General features: G+C 34.1%; 1 protein-coding gene across 1 annotated transcript; it reads right to left on the bottom strand.

The window, feature by feature from the left end:
• Positions 1-811: 811 nt before the first annotated feature.
• LOC111497123 (DNA polymerase delta catalytic subunit) lies at positions 812-16,447 on the bottom strand. The gene is made up of 30 exons (XM_023147788.1): positions 16,083-16,447; positions 15,857-15,967; positions 14,632-14,738; positions 14,383-14,542; positions 13,867-14,062; positions 13,614-13,749; positions 13,305-13,442; positions 12,334-12,411; positions 11,909-12,000; positions 10,332-10,398; positions 9,420-9,491; positions 9,024-9,110; positions 8,118-8,237; positions 7,938-8,036; positions 6,937-7,044; positions 6,729-6,824; positions 6,509-6,574; positions 6,320-6,376; positions 6,158-6,245; positions 5,990-6,069; positions 5,172-5,285; positions 4,772-4,886; positions 4,513-4,685; positions 4,316-4,387; positions 2,179-2,253; positions 2,019-2,108; positions 1,780-1,940; positions 1,401-1,474; positions 1,228-1,315; positions 812-1,076 (listed from the first exon to the last, which is right to left on the bottom strand). Exons 1-30 carry the CDS (start codon positions 16,333-16,335, stop codon positions 989-991), a joined length of 3,261 nt encoding a protein of 1,086 aa, XP_023003556.1. The 5' UTR covers positions 16,336-16,447; the 3' UTR covers positions 812-988.
• Between the last annotated feature and the right edge of the window lie 675 nt (positions 16,448-17,122).

Raw genomic sequence — 17,122 nt, 5'->3', positions numbered from 1 at the left:
TCTGTTTTGATGTAGAATGAAGGACCAATCTCCACCTCTGTTTTTGACCCTACGGATTGAACAAAGACTTCCATTGACATTTTGTTTCCCAATTCTGCACTGAAACATAGTGCGAAGATGAAAGCCAATAAATCAATTAGTGCAAAATCTAATTCTTTTTTTTTTTTTTTTTCTAGTTTCTGTTCATGTATTGACCTTCATCATCCACATTTTGCTGCCAAGGATCCAATCTGTCACTATCCACTACTTTACCATCCAAAAGGTAGGTATGTTCCACTCAAACTTTATAGCTAAACTGTGTTCTTCCTTGGGTACTATTGTATGTGTCCATCTTTCCTATGAACAGGTCAAAGTTGAATGACATCACGATTCCTAACACAGGACAAGCAACCACTTTGAAGGGATGTCATCTTAGCCCAATCATGTTAAATTTAAGATTCTTCAACTGACTTGAGGAAGCTTTCACTATCCTCTAGGTTGGACTTCTTCTCAAGACACAGACTGTCACTACTTTTTTGCCACTAACATCTAACTTGTGTGTAGTATTATGTAAGTTGAAACATTTCCTTTTTTCTTTTTCTTTGGATGATTTCATGATGGAATCAATGACCCCCAAGATTCATAGCATAGCCTGATGCCCACTCTTCCAACATCTGGTTCCACTCGACTCTATGGACCCATGTCGACGTGGATTCACTATTCCCACAAATGCTAGAAGCTAAGACCAGAGGATGGCCACTATGGTGCAAAAAAACCATGAGCTCTAAAGAAAGATAATCGACAATATAACAATAGTGAAGAGAACCGGGAGTTAATGTACAAATGATGTAAAACCATATATTGCCTTGAAATGCATAGTAATTATAATAACTATAATTTACAGGAGGAAGGAGGCTTCTAGCAACAAGATCAAATTTCCAGTCAATATCAAAATCATGAACTTGATTTGATGGTGGAAAAAACAGCAAAACAAAACCTTTCAACGGTATTAGAAATTCCAACGTTCCAAAAGCTGTTTAGCTTCAGCCATGTCTTTTTGTGCCTTCTTTCTTCGATAAAATATTGGACAGTCTCGACTGTAAACCAAAATATAGCATTTGTGAAACTATGAATCAAAGGCACAAGAACAACATTTGAATCAAAAATAGAAAATCTGCATGAATGCTAATAATACTAGGAAAAAGTAATGATCATAAGAATTACGTCAAGAAGGTAATACAACAATACCTCGTACAGAGAACATCTTGGTGAAGGGACCCTTGGCATTCTTGGCACTGCGTCCAAAGCCTTCCAAAAACCATCTCCAAATCAGACACTGCAACGGTTATCGACCAAAAATTTTATATAGGTTAGATTTCAATTAGCTAGATATTGGAACAAATTCTTACAAAGAAGATTACCATTTTCTACCGCTTTGCAGTACAGTTCAGCTTCTCTTCCTTTGCAGTGTGCGCAGAGAGTATGGTCTGCCTTGCTGGAGTAGTCAAGTATAGTATAAAATTTATTCAATACATATTGCTCTACGGACTTTCAAGTATATCTTTTGAAAAATATTCAAAAGATAATAGTTGTGTTCCTTGTTAAAATGACACAACAAACTAGCGCTAGTCTTAAACTATTTTTTCTTTTCCAAAACTGTGGCGCAAAATGGAAACAAAAATCAGTTCCTCTCAATTTCACTATAGCAAGGTTATTGAACTTCCTACATCGAACATTAGAAGAAAATATTGCCCTCAAACTAGACAAAACCAAAATGGATAATGAAACTGTTAAAATTACCTTAGTAGAGCCTTACAGCCAATGCAGGTAAGCTGTTTCTTGGCAAATTTCATTATGCCACTGTTTGAAGGAGTAGAAATAAAAATTGATCTCGTGTGACTTCCATGTAGAAGTTCCTTGCTAGCATTTTTCAAGATGGGCTCAAAAATTCGTAGAAGAGGCTGCAACTTAGACATAATCCTTCAACGGCTACGTAAATGAAGTAAAAAACAGAACAAAAAAGAATAAAGAAATCAAACCTTGCTCATCTGATTCTCGAGATAGTACTGTGGGTCTATTGGTATGCTATTCTCTAGAACGTAAATGGGATCCTCTGATTTCTCATATGCCTGATTGTCATCCAATATTAATCTTCATACACATTGAGCATTGGAAGGGATGAGATATCAAATGGATTACCTTGGCACCTTTTGCAGCTTTAATGATCACATAAGGTACTCGATCGCCAACATTTGGAGCAGTGGCAGCATCTCGCTATTAAGGATAGAAATAAGTTAGATAATCTTGTTTTAAAACTAGACACAGCAACGAACTGGATTAGGCTACGAGAATCAAAAACCATTTTTCTTACTGCAAGCATTCATGCAATGGAGTCATGAAATAAGAATATGTATCACAAAATGCAAGATACGACATGTAGAAAGAAGAAAATTTTCTTTCGTTTTACAAATACTTCTTGTGCGACTTAATAGTATATTTCCAAAATTCTTTTAGGAAAGGGGTCAGAAAACACATGGATGTGTGAAAATACTGCGCTGAGGAGCACTGATTTTGAATCTATTAGAATAAGCATGCTATTTATGGATACCAAAATAAAATAGGGATAGTGTTAGCAGCCTCATTTCAGATTATGAAAAGCATCTCCAATGGTTTCTATAAAAATCCAAGCTCAATTTTTTTTCCTTCTTCGGAGGGAATTTCTAGTTATTATTAAGGATTTCATTTTCAATATTTATTTGTGGTGTTTAGCAGCTTTGAAGGTGATTCTTGCAGTCTCTCTTGTTGGAACCTTCATGGCTCTTTCCAATTGTTTGTCCCTCAGATAATGCCTTTGGTGGGATAGGGCATTAGCTTTAGTGACTATTTGGTCACGTTTTTCTTTCGGGACTTTTTTGTGTGGTTGTTTCATCTGAACTTTTTTGTTCCATTAGTATGTTTCTTGTTAATATATAGAATCAAAACAATAGCTTACTCTAGTCCCATAATTAAAATTATTACTTGGGCATCCCCATAATTAAAATTTGTAGAGTGTGGAATTGTTAGAATTTCTAAGCAACCACAGGTTAACTAAAAATAGGGAATGCAGTGATGAGAAAGTTGGGAAAATTAGTGGTTATCTAGTCCTTGAAGCTTGAGCTCAGTCAAGATGGATGCATCCAAGCTATTCAATTTCTTGATACCATATTCATGGTACAAGATTTTCCTATTCCTAAACTCTAGGATTGGAAGTGGCAAGAGGTATAAATTCTTAAAAATTCTAGGGCAAGTGACATGTCACTAAAGATAAGTTTATGCATATGTATGCGCATGATATAAATGAGAGGGAATTGTGGCTGAGAATTTCTTGCAATGTGGTATGAATCAAGACATTTCAATCCTACAATATATAAACTTCAAGAATGATGTGAGAAAAATATTTTTCAAATTACCACAAGATAAACTCAAGTTACAATGTCACATTAAAAAAGAATCAAGTTTCTTGGATGGTTACACATTTTGGGTGGATGGTAATCTAGAGTTATGATATTTCATTAATGAATTTTGAGTTTTAAGATTATTTCATTAATGAATTTTGAGTTTTAAGATTTTGTATTACTTTAAGGTTATATTTACAAAGCGACTAATATGGTTACAAGGTACAAAAGTTATAACTCTTGAAATTCATTGTGGAAGGTGAAGGGTTTTCTTTTGAGGCTATATAAAGTCATGTATGTTGTCTTCGTAAGCTAGACTTGGAACATGCAATAGAAAAACATTTGTGCCTTCCATTAGCTAAATGGTAAGTTTCTTTTCAATTCTATATAGTTTAGGTTGCAGGCATAGAATCATTCAAGTTTGACATGATCTATCATGCTTGTGGAGTGATTCGAATCTCAAACAAGTTTTCTTACTTTGAGATATTTTATCAATAAATTAATCCAGGTTTTACTTTTCCTTGGGTAATTCCTTATCATTTTGGAGGTCTTGGATGTTTAGATCTAAAGGTCTTATTAAGGTTGTTAGATCAAATTCACAAGAGTTACAAGTATTTGGGATGAAACCATTTTGATTTGGGAGTTTCAGCATTGGTGATCTAGAGGTTTGCATATCTATGAGGGTTCTTAGGTCCACTGGAGATCTAGAGGTTTGCATATCTATGAGGGTTCTTAGGTCCACTGGACTACTATTAGTCTTAAGCCAGACGTGCCACAGTAAGAAAACCTATTGCATCTATTGAACACGACATGTTCATATGTCAACAAAATAGACGTGTAGGAATTTGACACCAAATAAAGAGAGTCAAACAAGGAAAAAAACTATAATGAAACACCACAACCTTACGCATGCGCTCAGCAAGTTCGACATGAGCTGCCTTCACTTCATAATCATCTCCAGTTTTTGTCAGTCCCTGTGGATCAAATAATTTGATGCACTATGAAGCCTCCAAGTTAATGTCCTAAAAGCAAACTTATGACAAGGGTTCCTTGACACTTAATGAAAGTGAACTAAAAATATTTGACATATATCTCCAACCTTAGTGATAACCAAGAGAGATAAATCCACACGATTCATAAGTAGATCAGAAATCGTGTTCTTCACATATTGAACTGCCCCAGGGACATCTCTATCAATAAGAATTCTGTGCAAGCACTCATTTACAAGGTTTTTCACCAATAAGCAATTATCTCTTCGAACTGTCTCAATGCCTGCAGTTGTCAAATAGAATATTTGAAATGGAGGGAAATAATTTAAACGTGGGCAAAGACAAATTCTTTAGCTTCTCCATCATTACCTTTGGTATCCATCTTGTCAAACTTGTTTGGATTAGTCCAAAATAAACCAGCGTATCTCTTCTTACTAATCAACAGATATGGGTAATAAACTTTCTCAAACTCTAACTTGATGGGCTACAAACCATGAACGAACACACAATTAAAAAAAATAGAATGAAGATGAAAACATCAGCTAAGACTGCACAGGGAAATTTATAAGAAAAAGTTACAAATCTGATAATAAACTATTTACTTTGGATTTCAAAGAAAAACTATACAGTTAATTTATTCATATACTATACTCATAATAAAAATACAGAAGCAAATGGAAAACTTCTTGCAAAGCACTTAGCAGTATACCAATAAAAACGAGAAAAAAAAAACACAAAAAGGCATAACAACACCACAAGCAACTCTTACTTTTATGAAAGTACCACTGATATAATCAGCTGCTTCCCTTCCCAAGATCATCGCTGCTTCTACACTGGGCACACCAAATTGTACCATTACTGAATCTGTATCACCATAGATTACCTAAAACCATAAAACGCTGACTTCTGTAAGGTCATCAATGAGATATAGATTGATGCAACACAAGAATCTAATTATTATTCTTTTAGAAGTTGGAACATAAAATCAATGATTTTTAACAATTCAAATCTGTCTCAACAGTTTAGACATATCGACACGTTTTTTAGACCAGTGATTCAACAATTAGTAAGGGAACTCGTTGTTAATTGAAAATATATAGACAATTCTACAGGCATCGTATTTCAATGCTACAGAAACTATCAAATACTTAAAAGAAGTTGTCTACGGAAAGAATACAATTGCCTCAAGTACAAAGCTAAAACAGGGCAAAGAGGAGCTAAACGTAGTCCTGATTCTTTGGGATTGGCTAGAACTGTCTGATCTATTATAGTATTCAAATTCATTGTCAAATAGTTTGTACTGATAATCCTGTAATCTTCTAAATCAAAATGGAAATTTTACCCCTTATCATATTTCAGTTTGTATTATTTTATGTGCCTCTTCGTTCATTGATGTGCAACTAGAACTATAATTAGATAGATTCCCTCAAATACAGTCCATTTAAAGACACAATGCAAATGATCGTTGAATTAATAAAAGGCAATACCGAGTTCCTCTGTAAAACTGAGCATAAATAAACGTGGAAACTGGAGCTAAGTCAATTATATTTTATTTCATAAAATACCATCAACAAAATTTTAACTTACCTCAGCATTGTGCTCGTAGCCCCCAAGAGTTGTAAATTTATCTTCCACAAGTTTCTTTGTGTGCTCAATCATTTGTCGGCCTTTAAAGTAGCCATTCATTAATCATATAGCTCGAGCATAAAGAATTTAATCAAGGATAATAAGAACTGGTAGTATTTTTTAGTATACCATAGCTTGTAACACTTGATGATATCTCTAGACACGGTAACTGACCAACAGTAGCTCCTGTAAACCCATACACAGAATTTGCACTTATCTGAAAAGATAGAAGGAAACATGTTAAGTCCAAAAAACTAACTGGATGGGGTACATAAAAAAAATGTAATGTACCTTCAGAGCTAGCTGTCGACCATCCAACACAGCCTTCTCAAAAGGATCTTTTGCCTCCTACACAAAGGCAACATGGAAGTAAATATTATTGACAAAACGAAGTAAATTTGACTGACAAAACATGAAATTGGAACAGCATACTGATTGTGTAACGCAACAAGGCAACTACCGAAAGAGCAATGCAATTACCTTCAAATCTGCTTTCGCTCTTTTCCGAGCAGTCAATAATTCCTCTAATATTTCAGGAAGTATCCCCTGAATTATATCAAAGTTATTTGGTACATTAGTTTGAAAAACAATATTTACCGCAGAAGTTGTAAGTTTTAATCAGGTGGTTAACTTTGTTGAGAAGGCATAAACTAAAGAACCAGATATCTTCCATAAGAATGGAAATTATTAACCCGCTGACCTTCTGTAGATTTGGCTTGACAAATATCTCACCAGATGGGGTTTTATTGAAATGTTCAGGGGGCAGATTTAGCTTGCGAACATCTTCTGGAGTCACCTTCAAAAGAATGTTTAAAGTTGAAGGCTTCCCCCAAATTTATTAAGAATAATTTCCCAGCATGAAATGAACAGAACATTCTATAAGCCAAAAAATATGTTAGGGGCGTCACCAGAGTGCAATAACATAAATTATATGCCATCATGATGGATGGATACAGAGATGCAAAATCCAGCGTAGCAATGGGCTTCTCATAGAACCCAGCCCTTGCTTCCAAAACCTGCATGTTAAAAACCGAGGAGATTATTCAGATATGTTACCTACTTCAGCTGATACATTCAAAGCAACGTAGAATTGAAGTGAACTAATCGACCAAATTAAGTTTGCTCAAGTCTGAGGATTTTCACATGCAAGAAAAGTTTAGTATAAGTTTGTGTCATCTTTGTGAATACTCTTTAATTTCTTTCTTTCTATAGATTCCAAAAGAAGGTCATAATGAGGTTTATCCATTGCAGGGTATTTGAATTCTTAAAGAGGTGGTACATTAAGGCAATGTCCAATAAATCCTTTACCTCCTTAGGAAAAGTGAGATGTCATCTAAAGATATTGAGACGTTTTGTCAATAAATTATAAGTATATGTGCACTTCATAAATAGGTGGTTTTTATGATTCATTGTCTTTCTTGCCTAATGGGCACCAATTTGGAAATAGAATCATGTTCTTTTGAATCATCCGAGGAAGTGCTTTCGTTACAATGTCACCAACTTCATTATATTTTAGTTCAAATAACATATTATAACTCAAGGGATGATATGTGCATCCATAACATTTTTCCTTTACTTAAACACTTAAATATACTACGATGCCATAAATAAAATTCAGGAGTTTGGTTTCAACGGATAGAAGAGTTTTAAGAGATTCAAGCCACCACACCAGTGATAAAAAGTAAACAAACATATCAATTCTGAGGCATGTTTTTGAGACTCAGGTTAGGACCGACAAAGAATACAAAGATTCTGAGCTTAGACATCATCCTACATTAAAGTAACTACGCTAAACATTTGTGGCATGATGCACCTATGGAACCTCTATCATTTACTACTTAAAAACATCAATAAGATTAAAATAAATTGTTGAGTCAAGGAAAAAGATACAGGATGTCGAAGAACATACAGTAGCACCCTCGTAGGTTCCTTGATCAGATCCTGCCTGTTTAGCATTCGGAATAACGAGGTTCTTTTGTTTTGCCTTCCTAAGGAGTTGAGAGAGCACCTGGAAACAACTTCTTAAGGTTGATAATAATTCTGCTAGGTCAAAGGGAGTGCCTAAAAAATTAAAAGACAGAAGGATTACCTTGATGCTTTGCCCTCTTGAAAGAAGAAACGAAATAGGAACACCAGTTACTCGAGCCATCTCCACATAATTGTAAATGAACATCAGTTTATCTAAAAGCCGTTGTGGAAGATATGCATCCTGAATCCCCGCACCCCAAAAATATGAAACCAAAAGAATTTTAAGAAAGTTTTATATTACTCAAGAATATAAAGAAAAGATTGGAAACAACAACCTCAGTGGAGTTCCAAAGCTAAGAAAATGCAAGTTTAAACAAAAATAATTGCACTTGGTGGTTGTAATAATATTAGATCATTTCCAAATTTCTCCATGGGATTCCAACACCAAGCATATGAAAATCTACGGACACAATTTTTTCACTAAAAAAAGAGAGGAAAAGAAAGCAGAAATAAGCAAAAGGGCAGAAAAAGAAAAGGCTGACGGAAGACTGCATTTATCGTCTACAAAACAATTATATATTTTCATGAAAGGCTTAGGCCTACCAAATCAAGGTTTCCACCAGATCACAACCGACCAGGATCTCAAAAACATAAATGCATGCAAAAGACTAGAAGTTTTCAATGACAGAACCATAGACTAATTCTTGGGGTTGGTCACTGAAAGAATCATTCTTCAAAAATTTTCCTCCTAACTCATCATTCTTCAAAATTTCCCTCCTAACGTACCTTCTTTTTCTGATAAAACTCTACCTTATCATTCTAACCAGGATGAAAGTAAACAGCTTCCATGTACACTAAATAAGGTAGACTAAAAGAAACTTTCCTTCTTCGTGCTTACAAATGTCACCACTATTTTGCAGGACTAATTTCAATTATATAATGGATGGCCTCGAAAAAACATTGATAAGTAAATGTAGTATTGAATGAGATGGTAATATCTGAAATGCAAATGAGTCGAGGAAGGCACCTTTAAACAATAAACAGCCAGCCGTCTACGTGTTTCTGCATTACCATTTTGAAGATCTGATATTATTGAATGGTGGACATCCTCTTTCTGCAGAAGTAAAAAAGAATCATCATAACAACCATGAATAGATGGAAGCTTGATAATTCACTGTTTCTAACAAATTAAATTGTAAAATATAATTTATAACTCCTAGGCTCTTGGTAAACTAAATAAATAATATGAGGCCCTCTTTAAATAAAATAGTACTCTTTATTAGTGTAAACAACAAAATACAATGTTCCAAATCCAATTAACAATCACACCAGTGGCTGAACACATAAATATTAATTGCCTAGAGAAACAAATTATAATAAAGATTCACATCAGAAGGTCTAAGGGAGGACTCTTGAATATCACCTGTTCAGAAAGGAAATGTGAAGAAACAGAATTCAACGAGTACGAACTTAATTTATAATCTCGTTGCATTGCCTGCAAAATAAGAAAATGAAAAATTAAGTTAAATTAAGCTTTGATGAATTAAAAAACATCTTTAACTTTAAACTATTAAAAGGAAGAAAGTTGAAATCATTTTGTGACCAATTCCCACTCTTCAATAAGATAACACATCCCTTCAAAAAATCACATATTACTTACAATACATGTAACACATTCATGGAATTCAATTGTTTTCTTTTACTAAAGGTTAAAAAAAAAGCTTTTAGTGGTCAAGTAAAAGATATATTCAACACGAAAATTCTATAAAAAAATTGAAAATACGGCGTAACTCAATATTTAATCCTCAAAGATTTTTCATTCTTGTACGGGAACTGTTGATCTCCCCTTAAGGGATTAAGAGTGCAAGTACCTACAACCAATTTAGCCAGTTTATTCTTAAAACTGGCAAGACTAAAAGTAATTTGATTACATTTTTAACATTTGCTTTTGGTTGCTACATTTAAAAAGTGTCAACGTTATAGTCAATAGTTGTTAGTTATCTTATATGAAATTTTATTTTTACATTAAGGCAATAGATTAACATACACATACATTAACATAATAAAAAAAGGCATCAAAATTGGAATAATATATTTGATAGGTTTCAATTCGTTCAGAACATATTAATTGTTAGAAAAAAAAAATAACTACACTAAACTAATACATCAAAATAATACTAGTTATACATTTCAAATATATTTGGTTTTATACAGACAACTTATTAGTATTTAATCATAGTTCATTTAAAAACCTATTATGTTACAAAATGAAATCAAATTTAAAGCTCTTACATGCATCATCGGTGCTAATTATTTAATGTGTATAAAGATAAACCTGAAGTAAATCAAATTGGACTCTTCCTTCCACCGTTATTTCTTTACTCTCCCTTGTTCCAAGCTGTCTGAGGAAACAATCAACAATTAAATTCATTTGTAACCAAGAAAAAAAATGACATAAAACATGAAAATACATAAATGTAAGAGTGAAACCATTAGAGCCATTCATGTATCTTCTCTATCTACTGCCTTTATTAGCATAACTGTAAAGCTTCATATTTTATAAAATAATGTAACTCAATCATTAATTTTTTTTATATTTGTGCGTGTCCGCCCAGCTTGTGATCATCTCAACTATTCTCAAGGCCAACTGTCTACCCTATTACATTTGGATGCATAGGTAACTCGTAAGATATTAGACCTTAGGTAGGTGCCAACATGGCTTGAACCTATTCTCTATAAGCCCTTCATTATTTACATGATCCATCTTGACTATTAGGCCAACCCATGATGGTTTTTAATTGAATCATTAATTGTAACCAAACAGTATAATACTTGAAACATGTCAAAGTAAGAAGAAGAATGTTACAAGAACTTGCCATTCACTTTGATGAACGTTCACCATTATTAGTTTTTTTCTAATACACATTACTAGCTAAAATAATGAAAGTTTTGAAATATTGGGATGAAATTGAAAATTGGTATAGACATTTTGGATGGAATTATGGAGTATTTCGCCCACATGTGTATAATTTATCAACATAAAACACCACATATATAACTTGAATAGCATTGAATGTTCACCTAAGTAAAATGAAATAAAATTAAAAACAATGTCTTACTAGTAAATAAAAGATGTTGCGACCGGAAGTGGTTAAATTAAAAATTAAGGCATTGAATTCAAAAGTTGTATCTATTTAATCCCAAAACATTAAAATTTTCAATTATGTCCCTAAATGCTCAATTTTGATATTGATAAGTAATAGTCGTTAACAACTTAACTTTCTGCAATATCGATGCAGAGTGCTCATTGGACTAATAAATGAAGGATAACACAAGGAATAGGTCATCTACGTAAAATAATGGTGGGTAGGACCAAAATAAAATCAGTTTAAAATGTATTCCACTAATTTCCCCTAATAAATTTTTTGGCTCACCATTCTTTCTTGAATCACATCGTGCCAAACATAAATAAACAAACAATGGGAAATTCATTCACTACAAAATTCTCCACAAGGAACCCTGGCCCCATCTTCACCCCTTCTAACAAGGGAATCTAATTGGACGATAGGAGTTCTTTGACAGTTTTAGGGATGAATCACATCAACTGCTTCACTCTTCTTAGAAAGTAAAAACATAAAGATTCCTTCGGGCAAGAATTAAGGCTTTCATTCCCAAAGAAACTTTGGGTGCCTGTTCGTATTAGCCATATGTCCATCAAAACCAGAATGCTTACACAAACCCGTCTACTTGACAGCAGACAAATGATTATTTTTAATGGATAACATATTCATAGTAATATATTTTTCAGAAAAAAATTGAATTTAGAAAAGGATAATTCAATTGAAATTTTTATTTATGAAGCGTAAAAGTATAACACAATCAAAGTCATAGACAACCTAAATTCTAGTATACCTTGAAGAAAAAGTTGTATCTTTAACACGAACTTTGCTATTCCTGATCCGACCCAATATTGGAAATTCTGCTATTTTCAGTGCCTCAGCTCTCTACATTCAGAGAAGCAGGATAGTGCATTAGTACGAGTTTAATAATAGAAATAATAGATAGAATCAACATTTAGCTTTGAAGTGATAGCATCGACATTTTCAGACCTCACAAAATATTGACAATGGATTCAGGAAAAATTCTATGAGACGTCTTAGCATTTTCAAATTTTCAATAGATTGAGCAGAAAAACAACATAGAAGACATCTGTGAACTAGTAACCAATGCCAACTACAACAAATAAATACTTCTCAGTCATGAAGAGCTCTTCACAAGAAAAAGAAATATTGCAAATAACTCCAAATTTCATAAACCAAATGCATTGGTACAAGTACCTCTATTAGATATGGCAAATCAAATTTGCAGATGTTATATCCAATTATTATATCAGGGTCTACTTCACGAATTAGATCCTGCAACCAAATATTCTCGTCGGAGTTAAAATTGTTCTCGTCATTCACAATCTACACACATCAAAAGTCCATCTGTCACTAGGGTATAATACATCAAAGAATGAAATAATAAACATAAAATCCACTTTCATATCCCCTTCCCTTGATCCACGATCATTTCAAGTAAGAAAGGCTGTCAGACTGCAGTTTATAAATTATAAAGAGACGTGAAGATATATGTGCATTCTCACGTCTGCTAATTGTTACTTGAGCACATGGTCACACATTCTTTGTTTATTCAATCCATAACCAAGCAAATGGTTAATATGATCCTGAGCTAATAACTTATCTTTTGACATTATGATGTAAACAAGTGCGGGGAATTTTGTTCATTGTAGTCAAAAAGTAATGAACAAAGACTGCAACTCCTTATTTATACAAGTAAGAGGGATGGAACAGAACTTAGAAGCCAGGGTAACTGGCTGAACAACATAAAAATAACTAAACAGTAGAAATGTTTACCATAAGATAAAAGATAACTTAAACAAAAATTTCATGAAACTAAGGAAAGTATAATAAATGCCTAGAATAGTAGCCTAGATGTCCTACATCACATTAGATTACGGACTCTTGACTACTCATTGATATATTGATTAAAGAGCCAATCTTCCTCTTATAAGAAACTACTTTAATTTAACAAATGAAATGACGTATATACTGAAAACAGTAGCAAGAATAACGCATCAAATATTGTGCACAAGTCTAGAAGTTACCATGAATTTTAAAAGAGTTCTTTAGACTCTAGGAAATATCATTGGTAGTTATTTCATGTATGCAGGATTCACCTAAGATTTTACAGAAAGGATAACAATCATTTGAACAACTAATTATGAAAGGATGTCATATAATAATACCCTCCAAGCCAGCAAAACTTCACGTTCTGTATCAAATGATAAGACATCAACACCCGCAATAGGAGAGCAAGAGTTAAGGGTCATGACATTGCGAATAAATGGTTGGTCCTCTCCCTGCAAAGTAACTAGGTTTGCCACCTAGATATAGGTAGACTCGTTCAGAAAGAGTAAACAAACTTCTTTTTCTTAGAAAGAAAGTCGTTCAGAAATGGTCAAAACCTAAACCAAGAAAAAGTATACAAAGTTCATAACTGAAAAGCCAAGAAATTGATTTTAGCACACACAATTAGATGAAATAAAAAGTTAAACCTGAATTACAGGATCCTTGGTAGGCTCAGGAAAATGGCCTTTACGCCCTGCACACTCAATATCAAAACTCAATATCCGAAATGGAGCCATTTTAGAAAATTCCCCTTCGGGGGCATGGCTGATCAAGTCTGAATATCTATGAAGAGTGTTAAGGAAAGTATCCAGAATAAAAAGATCGTCTAAAAGTAGAACTTGAATAAAAATTTAAAAAAATACACATATAAAGACAGACATCTGTAGATCAAGAGGATACAGGCAATCAAACTCCAATTGGCAATATGATAAATTTCTAACAGTTTTCTTATATTTTCCCACAGGAACCTCAATCCAGTTTCCACCCACAACATTACAATCAATCATAAAACGGAGGGCAAATAGCACATTGCTTTCATATGTCATGAAGCTCTTCATACCAAAGCCATCGATTTGTATGCCCCTGTCAAGAATACCTGGAAAAAGAATGTTAACAACAATACAAATGAGATAAAGCATGACATCAGACTTCTCATGGGGACAATGTTTAAAAAGAAAAAGAAACATAAGTTTTCATTGATAAAATGAAACATTACAAAGAAGTTAAAAAAAATAAAAAGCATTTGTGTTACTCTACGGATAATCATTTCTAAAAGAACAAAGAGACATACAAATGGTGTGGAAAATATAACTTATTAAACGATGCATACAAAAAGAGTGAAAGATAAATAATGAAAGACCATATAAGACTTGTACCTCCCCATTGAGAAATTACTTCAAAAAGATAAATAATTACCACGGCAGCTGGCGACCATTGTTGGAAGTGCAACAACAATTTTAAGAAAGGATTGAGAAGTTTGCTGCTGGTAGTACATAATACTTCGCTTTTGCACCAATTCAATACGGCGCACGAAACTAGGTGCCTTACTGTTCCTATTCATCTCCTTCATTCTAGCCTGAAACACCATCACCAATTCAACAACGGCATATTTGTAGAACTTCAAATTGCACTAGTATCAACAGGTGAATTGATATAATGCATTACCTCAAGTGTTTGGTGAAAAAGAGAGATATCATCAGGACCCATTCCTGGAGGGCAACTGATATAGAAGTATGGTTCAAATCCATGAACATGGCAGCAAACACTATGTCCTAGTATATATCCAACAGAATGGTGTATCAAATGAGTAAAAGCGTACTTTACAGAAACAAGAAAAAATGGCAACAATAAATCTCACACAAGACTTCTAACATAGAGAATCAGAGAATCTCTCCTCCATTCAGTCAAACAGTGGCTATAGCCTAAGTTATTAGAATATATAGTATTTCCTTATAAATCTGAATATTTATTCTGTTATTATAATTTATACCAGAATTTTTCTCCATGGAAAATTGAGTGTTTTATTCTTTCTTTGTAGCTCTTCGCTATTGATGATCCAGCCCTTGCTGATCCTCAATTGGACAATTTAACCTTCGGTCATACACACACAAAATGGAGTGTGGCCTAACCTCAAGGAAATTACTCTCCCATGCCTAGAGATGGCGTGATCTAAATATTCTTTGAAAAACTTAAGAGTGAATCCTACCTTGAATGCCATTATGGCCCATCAGTATGTTTGATATTCAAAGCTAATAGCATACGCTATAACAAATATGGAAATCCAAATGGGGTAAAAAAAAACCAGTGCAGACATGGAGCAAGGAATTCACCACAAAGATCTACTAGCAGACTTCCACTAATAAACCTGGTACATCAAAAACCAATGACAGTGGTAGAAATCCTTGTATTGTTTGGAAATTCTGTCAATGATGTCGTGCCAAGACAATGTTACGGGAAAAAAACTCCTACTGGAAACCATACTACCACTAGACTGACACCTTAACCAACTGGTTGATGGATTGACAACTGGTTGATGGATTGTAGACTTCAAATCACACAAACGGGATCCTCCAACTTTGAATCCCCTTTCATTGTCCTCTTCGTTATCAAATGTTTTTTTTTTTCTTTTTCTTGCTGCGAAGCAAAAAATAATGTGTTCTACGGGAAAGCTCCGTTGAACTTTATCCACTGAAGGATCTCACCACAGAGTCGGTTTTCGCAAGAGCACAAAGCAAGAAAAATGTATGCAAATGGCTTAACGCGAGGGGTGATAATGCCAGTAGTCACACAAGCTGAACTTAGGACATCTAACAAATGGTTACCATTATCTTCGGGACATATCGCTCATTAGAATAATGGAGAATTTTATAATTCGTAAACGGATGCAAACCTTCCCTCGTAACCCCGAAAATTCTTAGAATAGCGGCAGGGCCAGACAAATTCGGCAACAATTCTCTGTGACTTTCCCCAATCACATAATCAATCTCCAATTGCTGAAACACTGTAACACCAACCGTGAAAAAAGTAAACAAAACACACAAACACGCATCAAATTTCTAAATGATTAAAAAAAATGTAGTAACCCGAGCAAAGCATAGCAGTAACTTTCAACTCACTAATGCTCTTCGACTGAGAGACGTACTCCTGGGAAAGAGGTGGACGAGTCCATTTAGAGAGACGGGAAGCGAGGGCCTGACGCTCCTCAATGTCGCGGAGGATGAGAGCATCCTCGTCGAGAAGATTCTCGTCGAGGAAAACATCTTCATCGACAAAATCTTCTTCTTGAGACAGTGCCTGATGCTTGGCCGGTGGAGCCGGCGAAGGGTTCTGAGGCGGTGGTCGACTTTTCCGAGCGCTGCCCTTGTTCATGGCTCTGGTTTTTCTGGAAGAGAGTGAACTCAGAAAATGGAAGTGGAATGGCAGACGCGGAAGAGGAGTAGGGTTCCCGCCACTTTTGAAGACAGCTTTGCGATATTTTATTTTGGCTCTCAAAAATACAAATCTTTGGCCTTAAAAACTTCAAAAACAAAATCAAAAATAACAAATAAGAATATCCAACCAATTAGTATTTATTCGTTTTCAGATTTTTATATTTTTTTTTTATTTAAAAAAAAAATCTACCCAAAAACATAATTTATTTGATTTAAAAAATAATAAAAATAACATTTGGGGTGAATAATGTCACAATGGCACTGCAGTGGATTAACGATTGTGCAATACTTGTTATAACTCAGCGAATAAGTTGGTTGTATGAAATTCGGACTTCGCATATAAGAATGGACGTATGCTTGAGCATTAAGTCACATTTGAGTTAATATACTTTAGAAATGATAATTAGTCACATCTTTTATAGTACATTTTGAGGCATTGTAACCCTGATGGGTGTAAACATGATTTTGGTGACGGGTCATATACTCTCGTATTGATACAACAATAATAGTAAAAATCTATCTAATATGAAAGTAAGTAAAAGGGTTCGAAACGGTCATGCACCCATAGCAACACGTCATTAAACAAATACGATCGAGACATCTGGCCGTGTGAAACGAAGAAAATTAGGGTTTTTAAAATTATAAATAATATTTTGTCGTAAGTGAATTTAAAAAGAGGTAGAAATCATATATTTTAGTAATTTAAATTCGCATAATTGAATTAA

The sequence above is a fragment of the Cucurbita maxima genome, unplaced genomic scaffold (assembly GCF_002738345.1).
Source record: "Cucurbita maxima cultivar Rimu unplaced genomic scaffold, Cmax_1.0 Cma_Scf00023, whole genome shotgun sequence".
Lineage (NCBI taxonomy): Eukaryota > Viridiplantae > Streptophyta > Magnoliopsida > Cucurbitales > Cucurbitaceae > Cucurbita > Cucurbita maxima.
This window is presented reverse-complemented; position numbering and strand designations above follow the sequence as displayed.